At 40.4% G+C, this 15264-nt stretch overlaps 1 protein-coding gene across 1 annotated transcript; it reads left to right on the top strand.

The window, feature by feature from the left end:
* The first annotated feature begins 2799 nt into the window (after positions 1-2799).
* On the top strand, positions 2800-14423 carry ube2q1 (ubiquitin-conjugating enzyme E2Q family member 1). Its single transcript, XM_031848706.1, has 13 exons — positions 2800-3518; positions 3913-4017; positions 5496-5618; positions 5960-6013; positions 6391-6531; positions 6645-6729; positions 6909-6969; positions 7058-7148; positions 7303-7361; positions 7503-7551; positions 7686-7781; positions 10057-10123; positions 11027-14423. Exons 1-13 carry the CDS (start codon positions 3360-3362, stop codon positions 11056-11058), a joined length of 1122 nt encoding a protein of 373 aa, XP_031704566.1. The 5' UTR covers positions 2800-3359; the 3' UTR covers positions 11059-14423.
* Positions 14424-15264: the final 841 nt, after the last annotated feature.

The raw sequence follows: 15264 nt of genomic DNA, 5'->3' as shown, positions 1-15264 counted from the left end.
TCCATAATATGGCATCCTAACAGTAGACACATGAAGATGCAAGTCCCGCAAGGCAGAGTAATTACACCCCAAGAAGAATAATGTAATACTAATTGATTTAACCTGCAAGTGAAAAGTCAACTTGGCTAAAACATGTCAGCAACATTTACTGTAAATGATGTGAGGTGGCAAGGTGGAAGTGCTGTAAAAGACTGATAGTTAACAGAGACAGTCTGGTATTGGATTTTTTTTTTTTTATCAATAAGTGATCTATCTTACTAAGCGTATTACTTTCAGACCTTGTAATGTCTTTTGTTGCTCACAACTGATATGTTTTTCCTTATTTCTGCAGCCCATTGAACAGGCCAATCTTCATATTTGGAAGTAGGCTGTAATATTATAATTTTAACAGTGAATTAAATGATATCCCTTCTTAATTACTGAAACATGTGTAACCAACTTTAAATGAATTATTATGACCATAGGCTGGCCAATACACAGATTTCTGAATTTTATTATTCACTGCACGGACACACGAGGCCAGAAGTGCACATAAAGAGGCAGCCACTATATTTCTCACTCGCGCACTCATTTATACAGATGCATACATAACAAAAGAAAGAAAGAAAACGTGGCCACAATGTGCGTTCACCACATTTAGCCTTGTTGATTTAACACCACCACCTATGCTGCTTCTGCTGCCCCCCCCCCCCCGCCCCCCGCCAAAATTGAATTACAGTGCTTTCTAGAGTGGAACCTTGACCTTTCAAGAGGAACAATTGCATTAACAAAGTCCCTGACCTACTGCACATCCAGTGAGTTCAGGTAGATTGTTAGAGTTTATTGCACATAGTTACCATATTCTACAAAGTAAATTGAAGAATTTGCTTTTCTCTGCTCAATCCTCTAAATGTCAGAGGTTTGACAGGTCTGAGGGATAACATGTGACTAAATTAGACACTAAACACCGAATTTACCAGTAATGTTTGTGAGTTGCCTGCGTCCTCCACTGTGGGGGAGGGCCAAAAACAAAAAAGATTTACCCTGTTGAAAAGTTATAATTCATGATAGCATAAGTAGAGGCGACAGCACAGCACTGTTCTGGGCCAGTCAGCTACTCCCAAATCTTTCCTGATAACAGATTAATTCACAAAGAGAATGACTTTCAAAGTTTGCTTTTAAGGGTTGGTGTGCTCCCTGAAACCCGTACAATCTGTCTAATCTAATTAAAGGACACCTGCTTGGTATTGAACCTGTCTGGCTCCTGAAACTTGAAAGTCAAAATATGTCCAGGTTTTAATAAGAGATAGTGATCAAAGAGTAGTTTTCCGACAAACGTGCAACTAATCTAAACACTTTTACCAGTTGTTCAACCATCATTTATATACATACATATGAACAGAAGAGATATTCATGTAGCCTGAAACACTAACTACCAGGTAGTGGAGAGCAGGACCAACAACATCATATTTTCATGAGCTAACCCTACTTTAACCCGAACCCTAATTGTTTGAAACTTGAGCCAACGCTACCTCCTAGTGGGCACCAGATACTACTACAGACATGATTTGATACACTGTTAATGGTTTCTTGTGGGGAAAGATACAGAGTGCATGTGGACTATGTTATTCCTGTGAGCATAGTAGATCATTTTTCACAACAAGGTGTGCATCAGGCGGTGGTAAAATGACAGTTGGCCTGAACAGCCATGTAATTCCATATTTAAGGTCAATATTTATTATATTCTAAGCTCATTAAGATATAATAGAGCTATTTTACAAGAATCTCCAATAATTTCCTTAGTTAGATAAAACAGAAGAGCACACACGACAGATTCTGAATACGATTAGTAATGGACTTTTAGTAACAAAAGAAGAACATACACTTATTATACTTACACAAAGCATATGGCTAGGCTCACTCAAGTAGGTTACTAATGAGTTAACTTGGATTTTAATATCAAACCAGCTTTTTGTTCCCTCCTAGCAAGATCGTTTTTTACTAGATGGCCATCATTGGCCTCATTGAACCATGTCATGTCTATATTTATATACGTATATAAACATATATTTATTTATTGGTTTATTTGAATGGGACAGTGCACATTAATAAAAACATTTCTGCAAATGTGCCAGAGTTAGCCAAAAGGCTATTTTTCATCTGTAGTCCCTAGATATGGCCTTCAAATATATGAAGTATAATTACATTGATATTCTTCTTTGTAATAACCTGTTATTTCCAGTTAACCTATTGTTAACAAGATGATACAGGCACATTTATTGTGACCATAGATTAAAATTAGTTGGAATCATAGCCATGTTCATTATGTGCTGAACTGAAAATAAATAATCAAGAATGCTGTGTAGACTGTGTACACCTAAATGTTCAATTGCTCAAATTGTCAATGGCCCATTTAAATAGCAAAATACTATATTTTTGTACAATTATGTGAGTAAACGCAAACCTGAAAATGATGATAGTTTGATTGTATTAAAGACGTATGTGGAGTTGTAATATCAAGTATGTCCAACTTGTGATGGATAATTTTCATGGAAACATATCCAAATAATTTCAGCCATATTTCTGGTACCAAAGCAAAAAGATGCACTGGAAACTCTATCAAAGTTCTGTGCACCAGTTTTAACTTAAGTACGTATAGCCGGATGCAGGAAATGCTTTGTTTTCACTCACAAAAAAAAATAAAATCACATTGAAGCCACTGTCCTGCTTTAATGACTGACTAAATCATCCACTGTTGTAAACTTTCTTTTATTTTCTTACCCTCAAATATAACGACGACGCGCTGTATGCTGGGATTCTGCGGGAACGGGGAGGTTGCAGAACGCCATCTTTAAACCCCACAAGAGGCCATCTACAGTTGCACACCGGGATGAAAAACACTATCCGTACAGCAGGATTTAAGCTCAGATCGTGGAGATAGTATGATTGAACCCCGGTTAAATTAATAATAAGTAACTGTCCGGGGATACTGTGAAGAGCTGGTCACGGGACACCGCGAATACCTTGAACTGTATGTTATCATAGGCAGACAACAACAATAGACGGAAAGACAACAACAACGGACTAGCTTGCTAACTCGCTCGCTAGCATCTTGTCAAGCGCTGCGCTGTTATCAAATGCTAACTGAAGGCTAGCTACCGTTAGCAACTTAATCATCAAATCGCTTAAATTTGTCCGGACACTTGTAATAGCTGGTACTGGCTGTCCAGCTACATCTACTGGGGGCAGTCTGACATTTATTTGCCACATTTTAACCAATTTTGTCCAGAAATCTGCGTTGTGGCTTTAGCTAACGTTAGCTAAAAGCTAAGTCCCGACTTCTCCCCCTCCCCAGCGGCCCGGCCGGAGATGCGTGGAAGATGTCGGTGTCGGGGCTGAAGGCCGAACTGAAGTTTTTGGAGTCCATTTTTGATCCAAACCACGAACGCTTCAGGATCATTGACTGGAAGCCTGACGAACTGAGCTGCCAGTTTAATGTAACTGGGGAAAAGCTGTTAATTATCCACTGTAATATAACGGTAAGGGGGACAAGAACGCAAATGCCGGGATTTATACACTTCCCTTGTTGGTCGTTAGCGAGCTAAAGTTAGCTGGTTAACTTGCTAGTCAGGTAGCAGGCTACCCCAACGACTGAACAATCTGATGCTATGTCGCACAGGTTTTCCATAGTTTCATAAGTGTCAGTGGGAACTACGCAGTCTCGGTAGAGGTGTTTGTTGGTCTAAAAATACAACGTATATTAAGCAACCGTAGCTGATAGCTAACGCTGCACTCTGAATGCTAATGTCGCTAAATCAAATGTTACGCTACTGATTCTATGTTTAGCCCTGCGACACGCAGGTGAATTTAGGTCAAATGTTTTGATGTGACGGTCCCGTTTTTTTTTTTTTTGCTGTATTCCACTGTCTTTAGGAATCTTATCCATCTACGCCGCCAATATGGTTTGTGGACTCTGATGACCCGAGCTTGGCGCAAGTTTTGGAGAGGTTGGAAGATGTGAGAAAAGGCAGCACCCTGGTTAGTTATCCGAACTCATTTTTGTTTTTTCCCCCCACTATGTGTCACAGAGGAGAATTTGACGAATTATGCCCACTTGGTGAGGAAGCTGCTGCTGACAATTTTAGTTGACATCGTGAAGGTTAACGTTACAAGTGTTGACCAGGCTGCCACTCAGCAGGAGCATTTTCTTTGCATTATTTTTGACGTAATGCCAGCCTGCTGTGTTGAGCTTCATCACGGGGAGGTGGACTGTGATTAGTTCAACCAATCACTAAATTCACATAGTACTGGCTTTTTATATTTGTATTCTAGATTACATTTCATAAAGTACTTTTCCTTTAACATTTGTTTGCATCATTCTTGCAATATTTTCTGCTCACTGATCGAGTTAAAGAGAGTGTTCGCTGATGCAGGTTGGGGGATTTCCTCATTTTAGTGATGTATTTACAAGATGCTCACAACTTAGAGCGTATGTCAAATTTCTTATGGGCTCTCGAGCACAATCAAACTTGCATGTGCTGCATAAATGTCCGTGTGACTTTGTACTTGGGGAATTTTAAGCACACGAAATGACTGACATTAGATCATTGGGACAATTTTTAAGCTGAACATGTAGCTGTGACAAGCAGATTATTATGTAATCCTACATGTGTGGTGACATCCTGAGCTTAGTTAGCCTACTTATTCATGGTGCTCTGTTTGTAGGACACAAAATATGCTTTTTATAGAAGTGCTGTCAGGTTTGTTTTTGACAGAATTTTTTTTTTGGTTTGCAGTTTGCACCATAATTTAGTCTACAATAATATATAAATCATTGTTAATGTTGTGTGTTGGGTAAAGGACAAACCTTCCTGTGGATAGATAAGATCAATCTAGTTTCAAACTGTTGCACAGATGTTTTAGCGGCACCCTACATTTGAATTGCACCAAATTTGCAAAGGCAGATCACAGTAGCTGATGGCACCTTAATGACTATGTCGCCTGTTTTTTGCGTACGAGTACAAACTGTGTCAGTGTTGTTATGTGTAAATCCTTACTTTGAAGTCATGTGAGAGTAATTGGACCTAACTTTATTGCTACACTTAAACATTGCAAGATTTTACTTCATCATTCCACAGTTTAAGGTTGAATGCACTGAAACACACTGCTTGGTGAATAATGTAATTATCTCATGTCTTCTGTTTCGTACAATTGCAAATTGCTAGTTTTGCATTTAAGATCCTGTGATTACAAAAAATATATATATTTTATTAATTGTGATAATTATCTGAAGTGAGGGTCTTAGGACAGATGTCCTTTATGTATGATGTACTGTATGCTGTATAGCTTGTAAAGCAGATTTTAATTTCTGATGATGGGCTTTTATACATTTTAGGATTAACTTGATAATCAACTATTTGTTGACGCCTGCAGTCACATGTCTGCCACGTGGCATTGCTGTGTAGCTGTTTGTCTAACTCTTCATCCCCTCCTGTTTGTGCTTTTGTATTTTCCAGCTTTTGCAGCAGTTGAAGAAACTCATTTGTGATCTCTGTCGGCTGTACAACCTTCCCCAACATCCAGATGTGGAGATGCTGGACCAGCCCCTGCCAGCAGGTCCTGTGGGACAAGACCGCAAGGCAAGGCTAAATACCTCCGCATGGCATATAGTGGCACAGCCAGGACATGGCCAGTATTTGATCACTTTTAAGGAATAAGACATGCTCATTTAAATAAGGATGTTTTTAACTATGCACATCCAAACAACTTTTGCTCAGTTCTGAAATGGCTGCCTACATTACAGAGGGCCTTGGTGATTTGTGTGAAGTTGCTCTCTTAGCTGGTCAATAGGCTCTTCCTGTGGTGATGGTCAGCAGAAGGTGGTCTTCATGAGGTCAGCTCATGAGGCTCCTTCAGATGACTTTATTCAGCTTGACTCAATACCGTGTGTGTGTGTGTGTGTGTATATGTGTGTGTATAGCATGGGACAGAGGAGGTCACATCTGAAGAAGAGGAGGAGGAAGAGATGGGAGAGGTAAGTTATCATCTAGATGCTCGGTAATGAAACACTTGTAATTTCTTCGTCTTACATAACTTGAAAGAGGAACGTTTAGGCTGTCAGCAAAGCATACTGTTTAATAAAGATGACCATGTTTTTGTATGTCTGTCCTTATCCTCCCCCAATACATACTCATGATTATTGTCTTTAGGTTTGGTGTGATTATGATCTAGTCACCCTGGTTATTCACAAGCTAATGTCAATGTTGGCTTCGTTACCGTGTTATTCTAGTGAACAAGGACGTTTTAAGCACATCTTCTGGCTTTGATTCCTGGACTTTTTTCATGTTGCATGTTTTGTTGGAGAGCCAGAAAGTATTTAAACTGTCTAAAATATCAAATATTATACAACAGGACATAGAGGATCTGGACCACTATGAAATGAAAGAGGAGGAGCCTGTGGATGGGAAAAAATCCGAGGACGATGGCATTGAGAAGGAGAATTTAGCCATCCTGGAGAAAATCCGAAAGAACCAGAGGCAGGACCACTTGAATGTAAGTCTTTCTTCAGTAAAGTACATATATTTTAGGGTGCCGAGACCCTTATCGTTGATAACAGCTTTTTGAAATATATCTTAACTATGGAACTAATGTTTTGAATTTGGCAGGGCGCTGTGTCTGGCTCCGTGCAGGCCTCCGACCGCCTGATGAAGGAGCTCAGAGAGATCTACAGGTCTCAGAGTTACAAGACAGGTATGCACTCGGCACAATGGTCTGCTCTTTAAACAATTTCCTCAGAATTAACTGACAGTGGTATGAGAGTGGAAGTACATGTTGAAATACATGTCATGCTTTGCCTCACTGCAAATGAAAAGGGAGATTAAATCATTGTAGTTTTTACTAAACTCTTAAATAATCAATTTCTTTTGCAGGCATCTATTCGGTCGAGCTTGTTAACGACAGCCTGTACGAATGGCACGTCAAACTAAGGACGTAAGTAACCGCGGGATCTTGTGTCGCGTATTATTTATCTCAACGTCAGCATAAACGCAGACTGATGTCATCATTTATTGACCGACAGGGTGGATCCAGATAGCCCCTTACACAGCGATTTACAGGTCCTAAAGGAAAAGGAAGGAATGGATTACATTTTACTAAACTTCTCATATAAAGTGAGTAAATTTGACTCTACATTTAAAATAATATTTTATATACATACATACATACATACATACATACATACACACACACACACACACACACACACACCATTTTGGAGTCTTTGAAGTCTGTAAACTGAGCGTTGTTGCTGGCCCTGCTTTACAGGATAATTTCCCCTTTGATCCACCTTTCGTCCGAGTGGTTTCGCCTGTGCTGTCTGGAGGGTGAGTTCATTTACCGGGTACACTTTTCCACCGGTTTTTCTTCCCCATCGACAATTTTCTCAGTTGACGCTGAGAAGTCTTGTCCTCTTGGAAGAGAACTTAATTATGTTGTTCTGATATTGTTGTTCTGTGTTTGCCTAGTTATGTTCTTGGAGGAGGTGCCCTGTGCATGGAACTCCTTACCAAACAGGTAAGTCAAGTGTATTCTTTTTAAAGAAGTAAAAATAATGTGAATTTGCACGACATAATATTCAATATATTTGTGTCTATTTTTATACATTTTTTACAAACTACTTATCTTGACATTGGGTTTTGCGATTGCAGGGTTGGAGCAGTGCCTATTCCATTGAGTCTGTCATCATGCAGATCAATGCCACTTTAGTCAAAGGAAAAGCCAGAGTGCAGTTTGGAGCCAATAAAGTAAGTGAGGAAGCGCGTTTCTTATTAAGTTCGGTGACGTCCTGTGATAATGTTGAGCTCACATAATGAATGATGGGGGCCGAGGCCTGGTTCCCTGATGTGGGTCTGTTATGCAGCGTGAACATCTCCTGTTTATGCAGACAAAGCTGTTGATATGCTTTATCTTTTTGTGCCCTCGTGTTCTGTTAATGACACTTAATCTGGCTACCGGCTTCTCCCAGAGTTTGATAAGTTTAGTACTTCAGTATTTCATGTCTCAGAAGGTCAGAGATGCAAAAGTTGTTGTTTCTCACTTCTGTGTTTGGCTTTCATCTTTTCTCAATCTATCTAACTATTTAAATGCGGGGATATGAGCAACCAAGATTCAGTTTATTAGTCAAACATGCAAGTTTTGTTCGTCACATTTAAATTGTTGCAACGTGTCAATGTAAGAGTTACTTTGATGAGCTGACAAGTGAGAAGATTTGTACCAGATGCAATTTTTTTTGGCAGATTCCAAAAAAAATCTTTAAATTTTTATTTACAAAAAATAAATAATAATAATTTAGGCTGTTAATGCATAATTTTAGCATTATAATGAACACGTGAAGCTATTTTTTTTTATCAGAGAGCAATCTGTGTTTTTGTCAACAATAGAATCGGAGCACTAACGGTTTTAACCTAACAGGAGTAGTTAGGTTCTCTTCGGGGTTTGAAGTGAAAACTCTTGTTTTGAGAGTGTAGTTTTGATCTTAACCCTGCGCACCACTTTCAGATTTACGCAGTAACTTGGGATAAACCGGTGTTTTCCGTTAGTATTATTGACAGATCAACATATGTTATGTTCAACTGTTTCAACCAGGGTTAAGCACTTCATCTGACACCATATGAAAAGGGGGACAGGAGCTTCTTTAAACGCTGTAGAGGTACTATAGGGTCACTATAGAATTGCTAGAGTCTTACATATTGTCTACACAGCCCGCCCAGTGAAAGCAGCTGTTACACAGAGCAGCTTCAGTCATCCTCGTGTGTCCACGTACACACAGGAGATGTTCGCGCAGTGTATTGAGTGTCGCTCCCCCGCGTTTTGGCGGGGCTCAAAGCCTGCTTGCATAAAATGGAAGAAAATAGACTTAAAGCATTGAAAACACGCTTCGGTATGCTGTTTAGCACATACAGCGCAAGTGGCCTATGGAGCCAGCTGTATTGATTTTAAAATGGAAGCCTATTGGTTTCAGACGCAAGTGAGAAGGACAACGTAACACGTTGGATTTAAAAATACGTATACCAGTGAGGCGAGTTTTGTTTGCCTAAGGAAACTATCCTCAGCCTGACGGAAGAGTTGAGCCCTGCTACAGCATCTCAACTCGGCTCCATCTCAGCATTGTGTCGAGATTTTGTTTCATTTTTTTTTTTTATTTTAATTTTCTTATGGTGACACACTTTTCCCTGTAAAATGTCCTGGAAACTGTTGAATTCTTCCACAACATTTATTTCTGGATCAAAGGGAGCGGAGCGGTTTGAGCAGTCGGCCTCGTTCACGGTAAATTAGTCTGACCGAAGATAGTCCGGAACTAGAACTCGTGTGCAAAGGATGAATTTAGACTATTGCTTTGATCCAAGCCATAGTCACAGCCCATCTTTGTGAAACCTACCCCAGGTGTGTTCTATCATATGTATGTGTACAAAGTCTTGTGTAATTGAAACTTAGATAAGCTCATTAACATTATGCACTCCCTGCATGGAGATGATCTATTTTTTGGAGAAACTAAAAAAGGAAATGTCAAAGTAACTCGGCAGTATAAACGGGTTAAAGAGATGAAGATAGAAGCGCCAGGTAACAAGTATCACTATTACACAACGTATGACCATGACTAGCTCACAGAAAACCTGCCGGAAATTGAAGAAAATCTCAAACGATTGCATGATTGGGACGCTGTTGCTGTCTATGGAACGGGCCTAATAGTTGTCGGACCCTGGTCAGAACTAGCTGATGCTACCATGTGATTGGCCAGTCTGTATTTGAGAGGCGGGACTTAGCAAAGAGTCAAATCTGTGCAGAGGTGGTGTGTGTGTGTGTGTGTGTGTGTGTGTGTGTGTGTGTGTGTGTGTGTGTGTGTGTGTGTGTGTGTGTGTGCCTGCACCATACACTGGGGTTTTGCTCTTGAATTTGGATACAGTTCGATAAGCTTTTTATTTATTTTTTATTACAGCTGTTTCCTGATCTGTATATTCTGTTCGTCATAAACCCAGTGCACACTCTTAAGGTTTATTTCATTTTCATCTTTTACTACAGAACCAGTACAATCTTGCCCGAGCACAGCAGTCCTACAAATCCCTGGTTCAGATCCATGAAAAGAACGGTGAGTGTTTGTGTCTCCGGTTACTGACCTTGTTTACTGAAACCAAACACCTGCAATGCATCACAGCTGAGGGAAAGTATTGCTTGTACTGTTGTGTAATTACAAAACATGGACAACATTCATGGAGTCCACATTATTGCACTCAATTTGTAAAGTAGTTAGGAAAGTAGTAGTACTACATAGGTTACACACATTATGGAAGATGACAAATGCCCTAAAATAATGGTGTTAACAACTATTCAAATTAATGATATAACTTGCTGTTTACCAATGTCATTCAAAATGTCATGTTCAGGTCCAATGATGATGTTCTAACATTGTTTCATTGACATGCCGCCTAGCTGCATATGAACTGAACGCTTTGTGACTTTGATCATTATAACGGATATTCTGCTGTTTGCAGTAATGATATACACATTCAAATCCAATTATTATGCAGTTTAATATAGAATTGAGTCAACAAGAGAAGAATCAACATTCAAATTTCCAAGTTAATTTTACTAGACCCACAGCGCTGGTAGGGTCTGTGGCTGAAAGATCACCATTGATGCAATGTGTTGTTGTCCTTCTGCTCTGTGAAAACAGCAGTAATATGTAAATACATTTACTCTGTCCGGCTACATTGAGCTATACATAATTCTAGTGGATTAATCAAAGTGAGAGCTTCTGGCTTAATGTTTTTACCACATGTGCCCTGGGCTTAACCACTGAACACTTTCTACCCAGTGTGTTGGGTCTTGGACCAACTATTAGCATGCAGATACATGCTAATGAGGCAGAATATGATGCACATGCAAAAAGCCTCTGCATGTGTCCCTGATACTACTGGTGGTGGAGACCCGGGGACTGTAAATAGTTTATTTGTTATCAGTATAGTCATTCTTTGTTGTTTTTCCCCCTCAGGCTGGTACACACCCCCGAAGGAAGACGGCTAAAACAGACTACTGCCTTTCCTGCACTGGGACCACATGTCTTCGATTTATTTTTTTTTTCCTCGCGACCCATATTATTTTTTTTTTTTTATCCTGCGAACCATTTGGCTCTCTTACATGAGAGTTTGAACTCCAAACCAAATTCCTCATTCAGTGCCCACCCAGACACTAGCACATAAGCACACACACACACACACACACACACACCTGAAATCTACATCCAATCTCATCAGCTCCTCGCAATAGTGTCCTCTCCTCAATATTTATCTCTGTACATCTGTTGTCTGATACAATCTTAAGTTCTCCATTGCGACATTCATCCCATACTCCAGCAACACGACGGACTAAATAATCGCGTACTCACTCTTTTTGGTTTTGCCGTTGAGCATGCCACGGTTCCCCGCTGTGCTGTGTGCTGAACGGTGCAGCATGACACTGCCTCTCTGGCCACAGACTGGATCCCTGATGTGACCTAGTGGTGGCTGGGAGGCGACATTTAAATGCTGGTGGTGGAAGAACCGCTGTCCTTTCTCTCCATGGACGTCCTCTGTAATATTGTGCTCATGTATTATCTTTGCAATGCCAAGATCCCTCCTCTGGAATAACATGCTTCCGGGGCGAGCTTGCTTTCAAACCTCTTTTCTTTTAAAGCTTGAAGCCCTGAGGCGGGGGAGGAAGATAACGAGACTTTTGCAGCCTGGGTGGGACAGCACACAATGAAGAACTTGCTGAGCTCCAAAGTTGGAGACCACTGTCATCATCGTCATCATCGTCATCATCATCACAACCAGCAACTGGACAACCCCCGCAGGAGAGGTTTGGGGTGTTGGCAACCCATGAAACACGACCAGGCGACGCGGCGGCGTGTTTCGGTTTGGATCACACTGTAATGTAGTTGATTTTAACTTCACGTGTAAACATGTAAATTTGTATTTCTGCAAAAGGATTTAATTGTTTATAATGTAACCTTGTCTGGTTCTTTGACTCGGCAAAGACCGTATTACTATATACACCCTTGACTATTAACAGCAAGGGCACTGCAACTTCTCAAGACCCATTTAGAATAAGAAAACGTTGCTTCATGGATACTCTTGCAGAAGGAAACAAAAGTACACCGTGATCTTATGTAAGCTTAATGACTACTGCGGTTTTGTTCGTTTTTTTTGTTTTTTTTTAATCTTTATTTGTAATCCTCATGTTATTGGCAACATCGACAGTACCATCCCCCTTTTTTTGACAGCACCTCTTAGACGCAGCTGTTTCTGTCATTCCAGAGGGTTGGCTACTCATATCGTTTCACGCAAACCGGATGAACCTCAGTAAGGCTATGCAGTGAGGAGACAGTTTTTGGGAGTTTTGTTGTACTGAGGAAAATGAGTCTTATCAGCGTAGTCGCCTGCTTAGTCCTTGTAGCTCGTTCACATCCTGAGCACTTTGCCAATCCTGCAGTTGTAACAGTCTGGAGGGGAGAGAAAAAAAAGTGACCTTTTTTTACCTTCTGACTTTTCCTTGACCTCACGGCTGGTTTTAAAATGCAGCCCGAGTTTCAAATTCACAGCAATAGTCTCGACCTTATACCTTCTGGCTTCACACCTGGGAAGATTGACTGGAGTCTGGTCCGTTTCCAGACTATTTGTGTAGGTTTGATAAATAGTTGTTCCGATTTGCCACAGGAGGGACCCGGCTCTTCCCGTTACCACCTCTCTGGTTACTATTCATAACCACTCTCAGCGCTGCTGTACCCCTCGGCGTGCTGGGTCTTTGATGTAATGTGAATAATATGCAGAAAACTGTGTGGAGCATTCCAATTAATGCAGTTACACGTTTGTTGTGGGTGTTCTATTGTGTGGTTACTTGCATTGTTTTAAGTATATTGTCCTGAAAACCAGCATAGAAAGCTTAGTTATGCTAATTCATACAGTCATTCCTCATTTTTTTTTTTTTTTTTTTTTAGGTTGATTTAGGATTTCCTCAGCGATGCTGACCTCAGTCACAACGCCAATATTTTCAAAAAACGGTACAGATGGGTAAAAAAAAAAATCATACAGCCTGTTCATATTCAGCACACGTCTGACTTTTGTTTAGACTTGCAGGATGTCCATAGCAAGTGTCGCCCTCCTTCTTTCACCCCAAGCAAAAGCCCCGACATGACAGAATCATTGGCATGGTTGTTAGCTGTTGTGATGCCATTGGTAATGTACTAATCACTTCATTCCGGTCACCATGTCGAGCCCACCCCTGCATTCTCTGGAGAAGCAAACTCAGGAATACATACCGCACACTCGACTTTGCTAAGGATTGCTTCAGAATATCGTCATAAAGTGCAAGATTGAACGTGTCAATCTTCTTTTTGTTTTGGGCCATTTTAATGAGACTCATCCGTTTTACCAAAAGGCATCGCAGTATGGTTTGCTGTCAAATTCTGAATACTTGTGAGGTTAAAAAAAAAAAAAAAAGTTTTGTTTTTTTTTGTAATCGGATGTGGAGCAGGAGTATTGCTCCCACCCTCGGATGAACCTGCACTTGATGAGGGGTTCAGAACACATCTACCCCGTCTCTTTGATATTGCTGTATTTTGCATGTCAATATATCAATGGGTGTTTTACACCGAGCTACTGAAGACAAAAGAGTGGTCGGGTAGGGTGATAAAAAGACTAGATGTATCGGTTGTTCATTGTTTACTTGTGGTTCCCTACATCAGTGCACAGGGTAGTTTCTCCCTGCGTGCCGCTTATTTAACCAGGTCAGATTCTATGAGAGACGCATGGACTTAACAAGACATCCTACCTGCTTGGATTCCCTTTAAAGATGCCAGGATTCCCAACAAAAGTAGCAGTTCAGATGTGTGTGCCATCAGAACAATAGTAAACCCACATCTTTACCCTGACATTTGGAATAATGGTGTACTCAAGACTGTTGTGCACCGACAAAAAAACAAAAAAAAAACAGCTTCTCTCACACCAACTCCTGTTGTCTGACTAACAAAAAAAAAAAACCTTCTCCGCTTTGGCGAGCAACATATTGGTCTGAGGTCTGACTCGGCCTCATCCTGGGTTCTTTACCTTGCTTCATTAACTGCAGTGGCCGGGTTATAAAGTTATGCACTGTTAGCATGCTTTGGTTTGGTTTCATTTTTTCCATTGCAAGGGTGATTTTGACCATGTAAAGTAATTTGTAAACTTGCATCAAGTTTATAAATAAAGAATTTTATGAAATATCAATTTATTCTGTTCTGATGAAGTGTTTATCGGTAGGAAATGTAAAATTCATTTGTTTCCTGGAAGAGTAATCCATCCACAATCTCCATGCCATTTCAATGAAAATGTATCGCCAACAAATAGCAACAAATAAAAGCATTGATTAGCTAACTTGTTTTGACACTAAAACTCAAAAAAAAGAGGTCAAACTGCATCTCTGGTTACAGTGAAATGCACCTCATACATGCATTACATCACCCACCAACCTACAGTACATTCCCAGAGCACTTTAACTGAGCTACAGTTTCCACTTGGATCCTGGCTTTATGCGTTTCTTGTATTTTCCAGTAGATGGTGTTCTTTGCCAAAAGATTCGGGTGTCTGTTTTTCTCCAGAGCTGCTGCCAACATCCAGAGGGACAACCACCCTCGTCCCTCATTGTCCCAGGAACCTCTGGTTTACCTCTGACATACATTACTGTAGCTCGTGTGTGTGTTTAATGGCCTCTGCTGCTCAAAGTATACCAGCCACTGACTTACTATTTACAACCAAAACATTGCAACTCGGGTGTGACGATTTAATTCAATTCACTTTCATGAGTACACAGCAAAGCAGGTGGGATTTGTGTCCCTTTATGTATCAACATAATATATTCACAGGAAATACAGAAAATGGCCACATTATACACCACGTGGTATATACTTCAAACATCCGACAACGGTAACGACTAGTGCAGTTTGCCAAGAAGGCAGTGGATGGAGTAAAGAGTGGGTTGCAGTGGATAAAGATCTGTTTCTGAATCAGTTTGTCTTGGTGGTGCATTGATTTAGAAGGAATAGGCTGGAACAGGTGGTGTGCTGGGTGGGCGGGATGAACAGATTGTATACTATAATAGATTTCCTTTTTTCATTTCTCCCCACTTACTCATTATCATTTGGGCTTTCCACTTTCTCTCTCTCTTTCTGTGTGTGTTTGTGCTAAGAATCACCACTAGATGGTATTGAAGCACTCT

The sequence above is a fragment of the Anarrhichthys ocellatus genome, unplaced genomic scaffold, assembly GCF_004355925.1.
Source record: "Anarrhichthys ocellatus isolate YVR2014 unplaced genomic scaffold, GSC_Weel_1.0 scaffold8, whole genome shotgun sequence".
NCBI lineage: Eukaryota > Metazoa > Chordata > Actinopteri > Perciformes > Anarhichadidae > Anarrhichthys > Anarrhichthys ocellatus.
The sequence above is the reverse complement of the archived record's forward strand: the minus strand, read 5'-3'. Positions and strand labels throughout refer to the sequence as shown.

Bases quoted from the DNA above. Each gene is read 5' to 3' on its own strand.
- ube2q1 (XM_031848706.1), top strand. From the start codon at position 3,360: ATGTCGGTGTCGGGGCTGAAGGCCGAACTGAAGTTTTTGGAGTCCATT. The intron at 4,018-5,495 runs GTTAGTTATCCG...TGTATTTTCCAG, and splicing joins TGAGAAAAGGCAGCACCCTG to CTTTTGCAGCAGTTGAAGAA. The intron at 6,532-6,644 runs GTAAGTCTTTCT...TGAATTTGGCAG, and splicing joins AGAGGCAGGACCACTTGAAT to GGCGCTGTGTCTGGCTCCGT.